This window comes from Parasteatoda tepidariorum, chromosome 3, assembly GCF_043381705.1.
Source record: "Parasteatoda tepidariorum isolate YZ-2023 chromosome 3, CAS_Ptep_4.0, whole genome shotgun sequence".
Classification (NCBI taxonomy): domain Eukaryota; kingdom Metazoa; phylum Arthropoda; class Arachnida; order Araneae; family Theridiidae; genus Parasteatoda; species Parasteatoda tepidariorum.
The window spans coordinates 67,589,347-67,606,674 of record NC_092206.1 but is presented as its reverse complement, the minus strand read 5'-3'; the positions used below and the strand labels follow the sequence as shown (position 1 = coordinate 67,606,674).

The 17,328-nt window shown below is 29.5% G+C and overlaps 1 protein-coding gene across 2 annotated transcripts in view; it reads right to left on the bottom strand.

Annotated features, from left to right (window-relative positions):
- The window catches only part of LOC107436200 (cyclin-dependent kinase 4), a 32,895-nt gene extending 21,634 nt beyond the window's left edge, over nucleotides 1-11,261 (bottom strand). Inside the window, exons 1-2 of one of the 2 annotated variants that reach the window (XM_071178800.1) lie at nucleotides 10,974-11,261; nucleotides 9,207-9,678 (exon numbers count right to left, since the gene is read on the bottom strand). In XM_071178800.1, coding sequence (XP_071034901.1) covers nucleotides 9,207-9,652 — 446 coding nt within the window. In that variant the 5' untranslated portion in view covers nucleotides 9,653-9,678; nucleotides 10,974-11,261. The remainder of the gene's footprint in view (nucleotides 1-9,206; nucleotides 9,679-10,973) is intronic. The other variant, XM_043056037.2, reaches the window with a different exon arrangement.
- Nucleotides 11,262-17,328: the final 6,067 nt, after the last annotated feature.

Genomic DNA, 17,328 nt, shown 5'->3' with positions numbered 1-17,328 from the left:
TTTTTTTTTTTTTTTTTTTTTTTTTTTTTTTTTTTTTTTTTTTTTTTTTTTTTTTTTTTTTTTTTTTTTTTTTTTTTTTTTTTTTGGTATTTTTAGGGTATTTCAAAATTTCAACTCTGAATTCAATTTACCTGAACATGAAACCCCCAAATTTTGAAACAGATTTTATCGAAATACTAATTTTGGCCACGAAACCTTGGATGCTGGTCCACTGTGCAATCTAATAAATATTACAGATGAAGTTGTTTCCGGTAAGAACATGCTTTCCTAAAATTAGGGGGGGGGGATATACATCAGAGGCATATATATTTATATTTTTAAGTGCTGTATTGGAGTCGCAATTCTGATTACAATATATAATTCCCTGATTAAACTGTAAAAAAAAGAAAATAGATTATTTATACACTGTGAAAATCCATTACAGTAATCGATTATTCAACCCAAGATTCGTAATTAATCATGGAGAAAAAAAAGGAAATGTGATTATTTTCATAAAAAACTATTTTTAACACCACACATGAAACTTAGTCCTACTACTTAGGGTCGTCATTATGTATTATTGAAGTGAGTCCCACCGACTAGGTAACTCTTCAGAATCTGGGTTTCTTAAAACAAAAATAGGGTCTTGAAAATTTGGAGGATAAAAAAATATTTTATTGTGCATAAAAATGAGAAAAGTATGAACCACGTAGGTTTATTTTCAGAATTAGCCCTGTAAATTTAATTGATTTAAAATAATATAGAGTTTTAAGCTTTAAAAAAAATATTAAATAAAAAAATAGAAATAATATCAATTATCAGTTACCGATTTGGGGATTTTATAAATACCTTAAATAAGTTTTTCCTTAATTTCCTTTTACCTTAAATAAGTAAGTTTTAAATCTCAGCTATCTAAATTCCATTCAACCAGTCTTTTTTTATTATTTAATCAGTTGATCAAATTTCCGACATTTTATCGATGGCATGTGTGATGGAAAAGTCACGCCGATACGTTAATAGCATGATTCTTGAGAAGCATGCCATTGACGCTAATCATCGTAACCAGGAATCATCATGCAAATCATGGTAACCAGGAATGCGGTTCATTAATTCTTCTATGACGTATTCGTGAAATGCGGCTTCTGTTGATCTTGAAGACTGAGGCAAATATAAACGATTTGAGTATAAGATGAGATAACAGTTAACCTAGCTATGTCGCGAAATGAAAAAAAAGGGGGAGGGCGTTGTTCATTACTTTACGACAAGATCTCAACGCCTATCCCGAGTGGTTCCGAATTCATGGTACAAACTTTAAGGGTAGGTCTTATAGGAATATATGTGCTCAAGTGACGCGGTGAGACGCAAACACAAGAAATAAGAGACGAAAGGAAAGGCAAAGTGTTTATTGAAAGCGTTGTTGACGAGTGTAATGCTTACAATAACTGTATAAAATTGTGTTCACCAGTAGTGATACAGGATTGACAGCGTTGGTGGAGCGATTGGGCACGTACGGTCAAAGATGCCAGGTATATCACGCACACGTGCAGCATCTTCAGATATTCGTGCAACGAGATCCTCATTTGAGTCAAGTTGAGTCGCATAAACTAGATTCTTCAGATTTCCCCATAAAAAGAAATCTGGGATAGATAAATAGGAAGATCGGGGTAGCTAATGTACTAGTCCAACACGGTAAGTGGGCACATCAGAGTAGAACAGAGCTGATGCCCTATCATGCTGAAATCACATGCGGTAGCGAATGTCGATCGGAACATCCAGCAGTAGTTCTAGTAGCACCTGGTCCAGAAAAATAAAATAACATCCACCATTCGGTAGCATCGTTAGTAAGTATGGGCTAATTAAAAAGTGGTTGACAATACCTGCCCACAGAATCGTTGTTGATACGCATGGGGTAGCGTTGCATGTGCATCATCGTTGACGTCAGCACAAATGCGAATGGCGCTTACCCCTACTGAGATGCATTATGTGGAACGGCGGCTATACATCTACTGCCCTCTACCGGCAACGCAACCAAGCGATAACTCCATTTCTCTTTTCTTTTATTTCCCCTTTTTGCTCCTCATGCATCACTTGCACCCATACATTCCTACATAATAAATGATTGTCACAATATCCAGTATCTACCCTTAAAGTTTGTACCATGAATTCGGGACCACCTTGTATAACTTGAATAAAGAGTTCAATTTCTGACAACTCCATGATTGAAATTAACGCAATTAGAGGCACTACATTGCTCCGCACTCCAAATTTATGACGTACGCAATTTACAAAACTATCAAATGGCAAAATTCCTGATTCTTTAAAAAAATAATTTATTTTTTTTTAAACCAGCCAAATCATATAAAATGTTTGTTTTGTTTTTTTTTCTCCCCCCCCCCCAATGCCCNTTTTTTTTTTTTCCCCCCCCCCCCCAATGCCCACCTGTGTTAACATCCGTTAATTCAGGCATTTGCAGGGCAATTTTTTTGACCTCTCTTTCAGGGTTTCTAATTTCAGAAATATTAGGTGGGCCAACCTCTCTCCCACAGTAAGGACAGATAGTACAGAGAAGGAAAGAACATCCATGCCTTGCCGGGATTCGAACATAGAACCTTTCTGATGCAAGGACAGTTCCGTGCCCCCTACACAGGCCGGTCTGCTATATTATAAAATGTATTAATATTATAATACTGAATATTATTTAAAAACAATAATAGCTAAAAAGTTACTATTTCAAACTTCTAAAATTATTATTTTGTTTTTCTTCTCTCTCTCTTAATGTATTAGTCTATTTTGAAATATAATAATTTATATAAATCTCCCTTTCATTATTTCTTTTGATAAAAACTTCATTATCAATGAAATTAAGACCTTAAAAAAAATCACAAGTTAAAGAATATATTATAAGAATTGTATAAAAATATTTGTATTTATTATTGAAAAAAAAAACTATTTCAATAAATGATTTAAAAACCATATGATTTAAATCAGGATTCTAATCATAATTTAAATCCGGCATCTTAATTTATGCCAACTTTGTCAGTAAGTTAAAATAATTTGCAAACCCTCCTATGATAAAAAAATAATAATAATAATAATAATTTCAATGTAATATTTTTTTTCAAATTTAATTATTTTTCCAATTTGAAAGGAACTTTTTTCAGTTTAAAATATTTTAGTGTCAGATATGAGAATTTTATTTTGTAAACTTCGAGAAACTGGGCCATTTTTGGGTTTGCGGGTATCAATGTTCAATTCTGTAGCCCAATAATTTTGAAACGAACCCAGAAGACAAGGCAACTCCCAGTTCAAGCATTGGGACAAATTAGCCGTTGCATAAGACTTTTTCTGGAAGTAATCCGCATTTACGTTAAGTGGAGGGGAAAATCATAAAAACCTCCCATGGTTAGCCAGATAGCAAGGTTGGAAAAAGTTATGATTTATTTGTTTTAAAAAAATCAAAATATCTGATCTTTTTTATAATCAGATTTTTCTTTTTTTTTACCTTTACCATTCAATTTTCTATTAAAAAATATAATAATATTGCGTATTATAATAAAAATTTAATATGCAATATTCTAACTTAAGAACTTATCAATTTTACTTTGAAAGGTTAAAACTATATATAATTTTTACAAACTAATCACTGAAAAAATAAAACGTTAGTTGGTTTTATCCCACTATAGTTGGTTTGATTCAAGCTTAATAATTTCATGAAGTAGTTAAAGACAAACACCAGATGTGTCAGTTAGATATCAAATGAATAAATTAATTTAGATTAGGAAACAAAAGAAATCAACTACTTCAAATTACTCTTTGCAAAATAGTTCTATATTATTTATAAACATAGTTTACATGTTAAATTAGTTTCAAGAGTATTTTTATTTGATTAAATATAAAACTAAATTAGTAGACGAAATAAGTTTATTAAATAGCAAATCATTTGACATACATCTAATGAAAAGTTATAATTTAATAATTTAACACCACTTCAATCCACATTTATTTTTTTAAATTATTATAATTATTATTAAAATAACAATAATTTTAGCCTGTTCTCAACACCAAATAATAATTTACATACATTATCCTGTCATTCTTTATCTGGACTTATAACCTTAAGAATATATTTATAAATTATCCTGAATAAAAATTATATTTTACTTGAATAAATGTTTTTTTTTAACGAAAAAAGAAATTTTAATCAATGATTTTTATAACAAAAAAAAATTTAAGTGATTTAAATAATGCCAACCCTGCCTAATAGCAAGAGTATCCTAATCCTTATCCATGATGTCTTGTCTACCACTAGGATATTTTATGTCAACACTGTTATGGGAGCAAGATAGAAGCAGAATTTCAGCCATTCCTGGGTTGCCTTGTTAGACCATTATCCTCTGAACTATCTTTCTATCAGCATAAATTAGAATGTAGCAAATCCTCTCCAACTTTTAGGTGCCGACAATTATCTGAATAGCCTATCACATATTTCCAATAGCATGCAGACATTTATATGAGAGTATATGGTGAGATTTTATACTACATAGTTTCTTTCTTTATGAATAAAACTTCAATGTAGTTTTTATAATTTTGTACAAGATACACAAATTTAAATATGGTATGCTTACATAACTAATATCAACATACTTCCATACCTTTTGCTTTTATTAAATTAAAATCTAAAATGTGTTAAAAGTACTGCATTCAAATTCATTTAGAGAATCCATTCATATTGTTCAATGGGAAAAAATATTTCAGAGAACTCATCTCTTTATAGGGTAAATAAAGATATATAGGTCTTTATTAGGGTAGGTCATAGTTGACTGATTTTCATGAGGACGAAAAATAACTAGTTTAAATTAATTGTCAGCTTAAATTTTTTTCTAAAAACGCTTATTTTTTTTTTTAATTAAATGAATTGCCGTCAATTTGCTTAATTTTATCATCAGTGTATTCACTATAATCAAATAATTGTATATTATAATAAACTATATTAATTTTTATTATACACAATTCTTTATTAGCATCTGAATAATATTCACTACTTATTTGCTACAACACATTGCCTTGATAGCTAGAAGAAATATATATTTATATAAAATAAACAATACAGATTCGTTTTGTTAGAATTTAACAGAAAGAGAAGTTCACATTTATAATAACTTACATTCCTTACTTTAAAAGTGTCTTTGTTGAAATAAAAAGGGGGTGAACTCCATGAGCCCCTCTTTTTTTATTGCTTGAACACAATTATTTACTCTTAGACTGCTTTGCTTGCTTACGAGATTATAAAATTTGTAAAACAGAGTCGTAAAGAAAAAATAATCTAATTCAATATTCAAAATTCTACGAACCATATAAAATTAACTAAAAGCAGCTTAATAAACAGATTTTGTTCTCATTATCTTGCGCTTTCAAACATGATTAGTACAATCAGCCCTGCACTTCTGTCGAAACAATTTCCCAGAACAGTTCAGAAATTTTTGCTTTGTTCAGAAAAAAAATAATTAAATAAAAAAAAAAAGAATTTTAAAAAATTAGTTTGAAATTTTTCAAATATTTTAAATTTTTTTACTATAACAAACCAAACATTTACCCAACTACAGCACTGACACTGTTGAATAAAAAATAGTCAAATTGTTTATAAAATACATCATTTATCTCAAGAAAACAAAAAGTTTATTTAAAGACTTGTCATTAAGGATTGATGTAATCTATGATTTATGCCTATAATCAACTATAATATTTTCTACTGAATACTTCACATAAAACATATATTTTCTTTTTTTTTTAATTTCATCATTATATATGAAATTATCTTATCCTATTCAAAAGGATACAGACAAAGAACCTGGGATTTTAGAATAATTCCCGGAATGTAAACCATGACAAATGCTTTTACATACCTTGCACAGATATTTCTTCTCAGATTTATGAATAATGAAACATTTAATTAATATTCAGTGTGCATTTGTACGACAGTTACATTTTCCCTCATAATAAAATAATCTTCATGATACTTGATCATAAAAGGATTAATAATCGAAATCTATAAATACATCCATTATTAAAAACTTATAAAAAAATTTGACTCTTTTTCTTTTTTTTAATTCATTCAAAATGTATAAATACAGAAAAATCTTTAGTAATTTGCCTTTCTGCAGTAAAAGTTTATGGGTCTTTAAGTCGAAGATTAACAATCCCAATTAATAGTATATAAACATGGCTATAACAAAAAAATCTTATTACAATATTTAATCTACACATTGCTGATAAATGCAATTTTTATAATGGTTATTTTTAATAAAATTTAGCATAATCTTAAGTTTAAATTTAAGTTCTAGTTTGTTTTCTTTTTTAATTAGCAAGAAAAATATCACATTTTAGAAAATGATTCTGTTGACAATGTACAAAACTTTTCGACAGAATCACAATTTTTGCAGATAATGTGTTAACGGAAAGCTTTATGCTTATTTTTATCACGGGCTTAAAAATTACTTTGAAAAAAATTTGTTTCCAAATGTGATGTGTTACAAAGTGATTGTTTGTAAATAATTGAGTTTGATCTCACAATTGAAGTTTATAGTTATTTTCTGCACAACAGGGTTTAAGTAGATTTCAAAAGTTCATTAACAAAAGAGCTAAAATTAGAAGAAAAAGAAAAAATTTAAGAAAATTTAAATAACACCTGGTTAATAAGTTTGTGCTTCAATATGAATATAAATTTGCAAATATGAGGATTCATTTCAGAGCTGAAAAGAAATATTAAAATTCTACTTAATAATAAAATTTCCAAGAGGTATAGAACTCAAAATGTTATATTTTTTCTTGCTGGTTCATATTTTATTTAGATCACTTAATTGTTCCATCTTTTGCTTAATAAGTATCTCTCCGTGACTAGAAGAAATTGTAAGAATTTTTTAGAAAGATGATAGTGATTTTCACCCTCATTTTTAATGATAGATTCGTAATTGATTGTGGCTTAACGCTTTAGAGCAACAGTGAAAATGTTTTTATCATTTTTCTATGAAATCTTAGTTCTGTTACATAAAAATTAAATACAAAGTAAAATTTTTTTAAAAAGCAAATGGTATGAAAATAAAAGCTCATACAAAGGACATTTGAGCAAGGAATTAAATTTTAAAAATGATTTTCCAAGAAACTTACTTTTAAAAAAAAAATTCTTAATAACCTGTAACTTAAATAAAAAATTATACCAGAAAACACTTACTTTACTACATTTGGATGGTCAAGAAATGTCAGNCAGTGTTTTCATCATAGAAAAAAAATGGGTGAGAATTTCTCACCCTTTCTCAAAAACAGGGTGAGATTTCAGAAAGTTAAGTGAGATTTCTGAAAACTAAAAAAACACGAATAGACTTGAAATAAAAAATCATTTTTTTTATTACAATACATTTTTAACGTCTTCTATTTTTTAAAGCATTGAATATTCTTGCTGCATTATCATAGAAGCTTTTGCCTTTACTAGGTATTTGTCCATCTTACATTAGTGCATAAAAAATTTGAACGTCTTACATGAAAAAACCTTACCTACGGTAAACACGTGGTTGCAGAGAAATGTGTAATGAAAGGGGTTCAGTTGTGTTCTGTTGTTCGAAAAGGTTCTGAGCAATATTGGTAAATAGGGAAGCTAGATAACGGAGCAAATGTTGAAAATAATGAAAGATCCAGGAAGAAAAGTGAAACGGATTTTATTCTAAATGGCGTAATTCGATGCTTCTTCCAAAATGCGAGAAATTCGCGAATTTTGAAATTGATTTATAGAATGCGCGAATTTCTCGCAGTAATAATTTTTTAATGCGAGAAAAGAAAAAAATATGCGAGATTCTCGCGTTCTCGCGCTGTAATGAAAACACTGGAGGGATAAACAATCCAAATTAAAAGTATATAACAAAACATTTTATAACAATATTTAACCTACACATTGCTGATAAATGCAATTTTTATAATTGTTATTTTAAATAAAATTTAGCATAATCTTAAGATTAAATTTAAGTTCTAGTTTGTTTGTTTCCTTTTTTAATTAGAAAGAAAAATATCACATTTTAAAAAATGATTCTGTTGACAATGCACAAAAGTTTTCGATAGAATCACAATTTTTGCAGATAATGTGTTAATGTACGCCTTAATGCCTATTTTTATCATGGGCTTAAAAATTACTTTGAAAAAAAAAAATTCTAAATGCGATGCATACAAAGTGATTGTTTTTACATAATTGCATTTGATCTCACAATTGAAGTTTATAGTTTTTATTTACTACACGACAGGGTTTAAGTAGATTCCAAAAGTTCGTTAACAAAAAAGCTAAAATTAGAAGAAAAAGAAGAAAATTAGCACTTGGTTAACAAGTTTGTGTTTCAATATGAATATAAGTTTGCAAACATGAGGATTCATTTCAGTTGAAAATAAATATTAAAATTCCACTTAATAACAAACTTTCTAAGAGGTATAAAAAGTAAAAATTTTATATTTTTTCTTGCTGGTTTCATATTTTGTTTAGAACCCAGAATTGTCATTCTATCTTTTGTTTAATAAGTTACTCTCCATGACTAGAAAAAATTACAAGAATTTTTTAGAAAGATGAATGTGGTGTCATGATTTTCCCCCTTATTTTTAATGATAGATTTGTAATTGATTGTGGCTAAACGCTTTAGCACAACAGTGAAAATGTTTTTATCATTTTGCTATGAAATCTTAATAGTTATGTTACATAAAAATTAAATACAAAGTAAAACTTTTTAAATTTTATACTTATTAAACAAAATACTTATACTTATTAAACAGGATACAATAAGATAACAAGATACTTATTAAACAAAAGAGAGAATTGTCATTCTATCTTTTGTTTAATAAGTATCCCTCTATGACTAGAAAAAATTGTAAGAATTTTTTAGAAAGATGAATGGGGTATCATGATTTTCACCCTTATTTTTGATGATAGATTTGTAATTGATTGTGGCTTAACACTTTAACGCAACAGTAAAAATGTTTTTATCATTTTTCTATGAAATCTTAGTTCTGTTACATAAAAATTAAATACAAAGTAAAATTTTTTTAAAAAGCAAATGGTATGAAAATAAAAGCTCATACAAAGGACATTTGAGCAAGGAATTAAATTTTAAAAATGATTTTCCAAGAAACTTACTTTTAAAAAAAAAATTCTTAATAACCTGTAACTTAAATAAAAAATTATACCAGAAAACACTTACTTTACTACATTTGGATGGTCAAGAAATGTCAGCTGCTTCAACAAAGATATTTCCCGAACAGTGCTAACAGGAACACCATCTTCTCCAATAGGAATTTTCACTTTTTTCAATGCAACAAACTGACCATTATTTGCAAGATCTCTGGCTTTGTAAACAGTACCATAAGCCCCATTTCCAATAAAAGTAACATCATCAAAGTTCTTACTGCTATGTTGAAATATACTAAAAGAACTTACACTAGCAGAAGCAGAATTCCGTTGCTGTAGTGAATTATTTATTAAAGCACTAGTTGTATTTCCTGGTTGTACCATGGTATTATTTGATGGTGCGTTTGTTCTATTACAGGCTAGACTGGCATCATTAGAAAAAGCAGCACTGTCATGTCTAGCCACATTTGAATTTGCTATAGGTGCCAAATGGTTTTTAACTACAAGATGACTTGGCATTATGAATGTTTGTGGTAAACATAAACCTGAAATAGAAATTAAATATTTACAAACAGTAATCAAACAAAAAAGAAAATATTATTAAAGAGTCTAACTTTTAGGTTATAAAAAAAATAACAATAGGGAATGCAATTTAAATATTCATACAGAATTGTAATCAAATTTTGATTTCTCAGAGTTCAAACCTTAATTATATATCGGCTTAAACATAATATGAGTTCCCTCCATGCACAATGAGTTTAAAATAAGTATTTATTTTATAATTTATACTACAATTCACCAATATTATCAGTTTTGAATTAACTGTTTACTATTAATATTTCTTGTATTACTTATGATTTAAAACTGGAAAAAATTTAATTTAACTCATTTTTAGGTAAATTTACTTATTAATTATGTAACAAAAAATAACATGTTTTATAATTTATATATTTCTAACAAATATATTTAAACACATTCATACAGAAATTTAAAAATATATATACATATCTATAGATTTTTCCAGCCAATCTTAACTTTCTTACCAATCTTTTTCTTTTTGGGAGATTTTAATTTCTAAATAAACAAGTTAGAAAATTCTTTTGACATAAACCCTTTATATTTCAATCATAAAAATGATATTCAGAGTAAGTATGTTACTTAAAGGAAAGTCTAAAAATATTCCCAATTAAAAAAATACTTAGATTTTTGTAAAGTTATATTTTGATTAATGTAATACAGTCTAAGTTATTTTCAGCAAAATTTTCACTTTTAAATTGCTTATGTTTTATAATTGTTAATGCAAAGAACATGTTTACATAAGTTTTATAGTTGTTAATATTTATATGAACAGAAAAACAATTTGACACAGACCAGATAATATTGGTATTTTGTTTATGCAAAACATTTTATGATTTTAACAGTATGAATAGTATAGCGTATCATAAAAACTTATTGATATAAATATATTAGGGCTATTTCTTGCAACAAAGAAAGAAAAATTAGTTCTTAGAATACAATAATATTTTATGCCCTAGTATTCTAGGAATTAAATTGAATAATAACAGTATTAAATTTGAATATGGAAAGAAGGCAGAATTTTACAATAGGCAGTGTTATAGCTTAAATAGTTGAATTTTACAAAATTCAAGTCAAGAAAAGAATATAGAGTAATTGTAATAAATTGTAATTATATTATAAATTAAACAATTAGATCTATTACCAGGAAATTACAGCATTATGGCAACAAAACAAATTTTATACATTTCTGAATACAGATATTAACAAAAAAGAAAAAGCACATTAGATAAAGAAATTAAAAATTGGAAATGATCAATGATACCAAATACCTGATGATTGAAGAAAATCAAAGAATTAAAACTTCGAAATCTGATATGTAAAGAACAAAACTGTTTTATCTATAAGTTAAAACACTAACTAATGTTTGAATTAATAATTCAACAATAAAATTCGTACATTCCCAAACAGGGAGGGGGCAACTTTAACCTATCACCTGTCTATTTTTTATAATCGGCCTCCAGCTGTTCTTTTAGAAGGAGACATGAATGAGCAGAGCGGGAGTTCCGAGATGAAAGAATCAAAGATGCAAGAGTGACATCTAGCGGATCAAAAACATATTATTCAAAAGAAGCAAGATAATTCCGGAAATAAGCAGACCTTTGCTTTAGCTTCCTTAGTGGCGCTACTAGTAATGACAGTCTGAAATTCAGCAGAATTTTCGCTTCAATCACTGATTAGCGGAGGTGACTTACCTCTGAACATCTTCAAAATAGAGATTTTCGGATTGCATGCATTTAAAAACAATATTTTTGTTAGTATCATTAATTTAAAGTATTGTCAAATTTAAATCAACTTTTGATGGGGGTTTTCTGTTTCCTTAACATTTGGTTGGGGGGTAGTGTTGAGAGCAATTTATCTAGTTTTTTTAATCAAAATCATATAGGAAAATCAAAGCAATTATTTGTGCTAATTAACTTTTTGAGAACTCTTTATATGCATTATTTTTCTGAGTTTAAAATATGCATTTGTTGGAGGAAAAGAATTTATTCGATCATCAGAATTATAAATTAACATTTCTTCAAAATGTGAACATTTCTGTATACCAATTAAATACCTTTGTTTTCAGTTTTCTTACATGACCATTTCGATTTAAAGCGCGATAACTTAAAGCCGAACAAAATTAGAAACACACTTCACATTAGATTGCTTTAATTTTATTTAAGTTTCCACTTTTTCTTCCTTTTTTTATAATCTTACCACTTTTTTCTTCTTTTTTTTCTTTTTTTTTTTAAGATGATCTTTCTGTAACCAATGTTAAAGATATCATTGAAATTTTTAGTTCAAGTTATTGCATTTTTCAGGTTAGAAATTCATAGCAATTAAAATTCATAGTCATGACAAACCATTAAAAAAAAAAAAATTTTTTCAATTAGCAAAAATGGTTTGACTTTTTCTCATTTTTCGTTTTGGAATATTAAAAAAGAAACTATTATTCTGCGTTATGATTTTGTCATATATGATAACATGGCGTCATGAATCCATATATTTAATTGCCATTCTGCATGATCAGAAGTTTCAATCGGCCACATTTTCAAGAATGAATTCTTTTCAAATATAGCTATATTCTTAGGGCATTGTCCAAGGCAACTTTATTTTTTTAATCGATATATATACAGAAAAAATTTCTGGATATTTCTTCAATCGTGACTTTTTAAAATGGGGATATATGTGCATATGCCGATAAAATAAAAGTCTATACATAATTTCCTTCAATTTCCGTAACGCGAATTGAAATTTTTAGATTTGAAACTAATAAACAAAAATTCCTTTTTATAATGGTTTATCTCGAAAAGACCTTCCTAACGATATAGTAACAAAGATGCAGGAAGTTTATAGAATTGGTATTTTATGATTAGCATTACGATTTTATGATTTAGAGGAAAAGGGGCTACTATGAACATGGGGGACAAGAGTAGACAACATAAATAGCTTTTTTTTCCTAGTCAAATTTCCTCTGTGCTATGTCGTAAATTGGTAAAATTAACATACAGTGAGCGCAAAAAAAGGACCACCCTGACTAAAAACTTTTGATTTAATCATCGGATTTTCACGTTCTAGGACTCCATCTTAATAGTTCGAGGGTGTGACCTCAAATATGCTAATTAATTGGTACAGACGATACTTTATTTTAAGTTACTAATCAGACCCAAAAACAAACTTTCCTTGAATAAACACAACTTTTGTTAAACGGACTCGGTTTTCTAACCTTCGTAATATAGAGGGGAAGTCGTAATCAGGGAAATATGGTTCCAACAGTTCAGTCTGGTGAGCGATCCAAAGTTTAAACCCCCCCCCCAAATGTTAATTTTATCTTTTCAAATTTCGCAATAGCTCGAAGGCTTTCTGCACACAATTATAAAATTCTCTTATCCAACAATAATTCCATGCAAAAAATAACTCATAGCTAGTACTTTTTTATTTTTATTTTATAACAGTCTAAAAATTTTAAATTGTAAGGTATAAAGTTTTTTTTTTTTGTATCATCTTAAAGAATCTGATTCCACACGGAAAAATACAAATTTTGAGAGAAATTGGTTAAATAGTTCCTGAGAAATCAAGTTTCGTATACCAGTTTTTTAAAATTTAACTTATCAGGATTAACCGATTTCGCTCAAATTTTGTATTTTCCCATTTTTGTAACTTACAATATTTAGTAATCCAATTTATATGTGAACAAATAACTTGTTTTAATAAATACATTCGCTAACATGATACATAAATAGCTAAACTGACAGTTAGAGATGGAGTAGAGAAAGCTTTTGAAACTGCCCGGGTCAAATATTTTTGCCACAGTGCCCCGAGGGGTGAAGTTACGGCACTGATACCTTCCCTCCGTTTGGAGAGTTACCTCCATCAGAAAGTCCTCCACGAAGGCGAATTTCTCCCAATACTTGATCCAGGAGTTCCCTTGTCTTCTGGACTGGGTTCAAAATTGCAAGGCTACGGAATTGATCCCAAGTAGTCGTAAACCCATAAAATTGGGTCGGCTGTTCAACGACGGTTATAAAAAAAGAGGAAAAAATACCAACTACTTAGTGTCTTACACGCCAATAGTAGTCGAATCGCTCCTATAATCTCTCCTAATATTCTCCTTTGATCTTATATAATAAAATTCGTCAATATAGTTCCAATAACAGCAGCTTAAAGTTTAATTCTGAGTATCGTGGCTCATGTCAACAAAGAAACTCTAATCTTGGTAGCCAGTTCTGTCCTTAGAAGTAAAACCATTCTAAAAATTATTTTCGTGACTAGCAAACGATATCTTCATCCAAGATTATTCCCTTTTCCATGTTTCTATAGCATTATTTTCGCACAAAGCATGACTGGAGAGGCAAAACCGAAAAGATCAAATATTTTATGAATTATAGATAACATGCTAAGTTTAGTCACTTTTTCAGTATTTACATCACTCACCCAGCTCAATTTTTAACGTGTTTCATTCATTGTTGCACACCAATCCTAAAACGGTTACTTCTACTTTCTCTTTACTTCTGTACTGACGAGAATTTATGCACTCTTTAAATTCAAATCGCTTTTTGGGCAAAGAGTTGTTGATTCCTGCATAATTTTTTCCTTGTTCCTCTTTATTATCAATATTAGTAACAATATTTTCAACGTAAAAACTTTGAGCCAAGCTAACTTTTTCCTAAATTTAACGTCATATTCCTCACTGTTTCTAATGAATGTTGTAATCAATCAACGAAGCTAACAGAAAAGGTCTGCATATTACACCAAAAACTACTCTTGTAAGTCAAAAATACTTGAATTTACTTAGTTTCTAATTCTCCCACCATAAAAAAAAACAAAGAAATTCTATGTCTTTATCGCGAATGCTTATTTGACAGAAGGCTCTTCTAATACTTATCTCCTATAACTGCAAATTTTCCATCGCTAAATCGTTACAGGAAGTCAAACAATAACTCAATCAAATTAGATCATCATTAAAAATATACGTTCAGAGATGAAGGATTTGGCATGCGTGCCGTCGCATCAGCATAGCATTGTTCGGTTTTAGAACAGGTCGATGACGCATAAAATTCTTTTAAGTATATTTCAGTTAGTGGAACTTCTATTATACCCTCTTTGAGCCAATTTGTAAAAATATCTTTGTATTCTGATACAAATTCATATTCCTGAATTTCGAAGTGGTGTGTTCCAACCGTCTCTGGGCTAAGTGTAATAGTGATTTATCAGGTAATAGTGAAATTTATTTATCTTCAGCGCAAGGTAAAAATATCTTCTTATTTCTGCTACAAATTCATAGTTTTAAGTTTCAAAGTAAAGTAGTGTATTACAATCATCTCTGAGCTAACTAAGTGTAAATTATCGGGTAACAGTTCATGTCATCAGTTCATGGTAAACAATCTTCGCACCACCTACTACAGTAACACAACTAATTTCCCCGGTCTCTAAAAAATGTTCCTTTGTTTGGAAGTTAATTTCTCTTTGGAATTTCTTTTTAATAGGATCACTAATTCCAATAGAGACTAATCGCCACAAATTAGATATCTCAAGATATATTTACGTTTATATATATAACCGTCGTTGAACAGCCGACCCAAATTTGGGTTTACGACTTTGTAGTCCAACTTTGTAGCCTTGTAATTTTGAACCCGATCCGGAAGACAAGGGAACTCCTGGATCAAATATTGGGAGACATTTACCTTCATGGAGGCAGAGCCGGATTATACCTTTCGTAGGCCCTAGGCACATAGCCGAATTATACCTTTCGTAGGCCCTAGCATAGCCGTTTTTGGGCCCTCCCCTCCTTCCCCCACTCCTCCCCTCTTTTCAAATTATATGCTAAAATTTTCTTGCATATTTTTTTTTAACATTTTTATTAATATGGATTTTAATTTACGAATTAGTTTATTGAACTTTATCTGCAATACCGACATACTGCCGATATTGCAGTTGATATCGATAATACCATTATGATTAGTTCGATCGATAACTATGTAAACACTTCACGTCAACAATACAACAACAAACCAGCAAAGAAAACAGTGAAATTGATAGTGAGATTAATTACAAGAAATATTTATACAGTAGAGAACCAATTATCTGGGATGCTCGGGACCATCGCTATCCCGGATGTCTGAATTTCCCAGTTTTCTGGATCGACCAAAAAGTGTCATTAATCGATGTTTTATCGAACCCGAATTACAAGGAAATTACACAAAAATTTGTCAGAATCTGAGATTAAACTAAAAGCGCAAAATTTGGTGAAAATTTACTCATCCGATTTAGAGGAAAACTTTGTAGATGAATTTTTACTATTTTCAAATTTGTATGAACATAAATCTGCACAAGAAATGTTGAAGGCTCAAATTAAAGATAAACTTGTGAATACTTTTCCTAACGTTCACATTGCATTAAGAATATATTTGTCGATTCTTGGATCAAATGCAGAAGGAGAAAGATCTTTCTCCAGATTAAAATTGATAAAAAATTATTTGCGTTCAACAATGAATCAAGATCGTTTGGCATCGCTCGCACTTATGTCTATTGAATACGACATTTTGCGTAGTTTGGAATTCGACAGCATAATACAAGATTTCGTTGAATCCAAAAATCGCAAAAAAGTAATATATTAGATCATAAGATTCTGCAAAATAATTTATTACCGAAAAATATTATATTTTTATTTGTATCTTTATAATTTTGTGCAAAATACACTTGTTGTTTTTAAAGCTAAATTATTTTTTTGTCAACAAATTTTTTTCTCCCAAGTTTTTCGTAGGCCCCTGAATTTCGTAGGCCCTAGGCACGTGCCTAGTGTGCCTATAGGTTAATCCGGCCCTGCATGGAGGGCTTTCTGATGGAACTAGCCCGCATTTGGGTTACATGGAGAGGAAGAACACGAGAATCTTCCATGGTTAGCCTGACGGCAAAGGGACTCTAACAATGATCGGTCTACCGTCTACCCCTGAGGATATTTTACATCAGCACTGTGGTCGGTGCAAACCGGATGCGGAATTCGTACCGACCAGCCATCGCTGGGATTCGAACCCGGTTCACCTCATTGGAAGGCGAACGCTCTATCCTCTGAGCCATCGCGGCTAGATATATACGTTTATTAAAATTAGACGAGTTGACAGTATTATCAATTTGTCTTTTTCCTTAATTTTTTACAAAAGTCTTTTGTGTATTCAGCTCATCGCACTTAAATATCACATGATTTCAAGAGCAAATTACGCATCCTGAAGCAGCTCTGCATTAGCAAATTTATTTACTCATCGATCACCTTCAAATTTTGTTTTTAGAATTGCGTTAGGTTGTTCAACTTCTTCTTCAGCAGAATATCAACAGAAGCAGAAGAACTTGTATGACAATTCAAAGCCATCATAAAAAAATAAATTAAAAAAAAAATTCGCTAAAGCTGAAGTCAATTGTTTTTAACTACATTTTTTGGTTTATAAGGCATTAAAAAAAAGAAGAAATAAGGAAATGAGCAAGAAGAAGAAGTAGACGAGGAGGAGAATCTATTATAATTACTTTGTGCCTTCCATTCTTCTATTTATACAACATTAGAGGTATGATAGATATTAATTATCAGTTAATATACATATGTATACAGTAATTTGAATTATATTTTAAGTGAAAAATTTGAGATT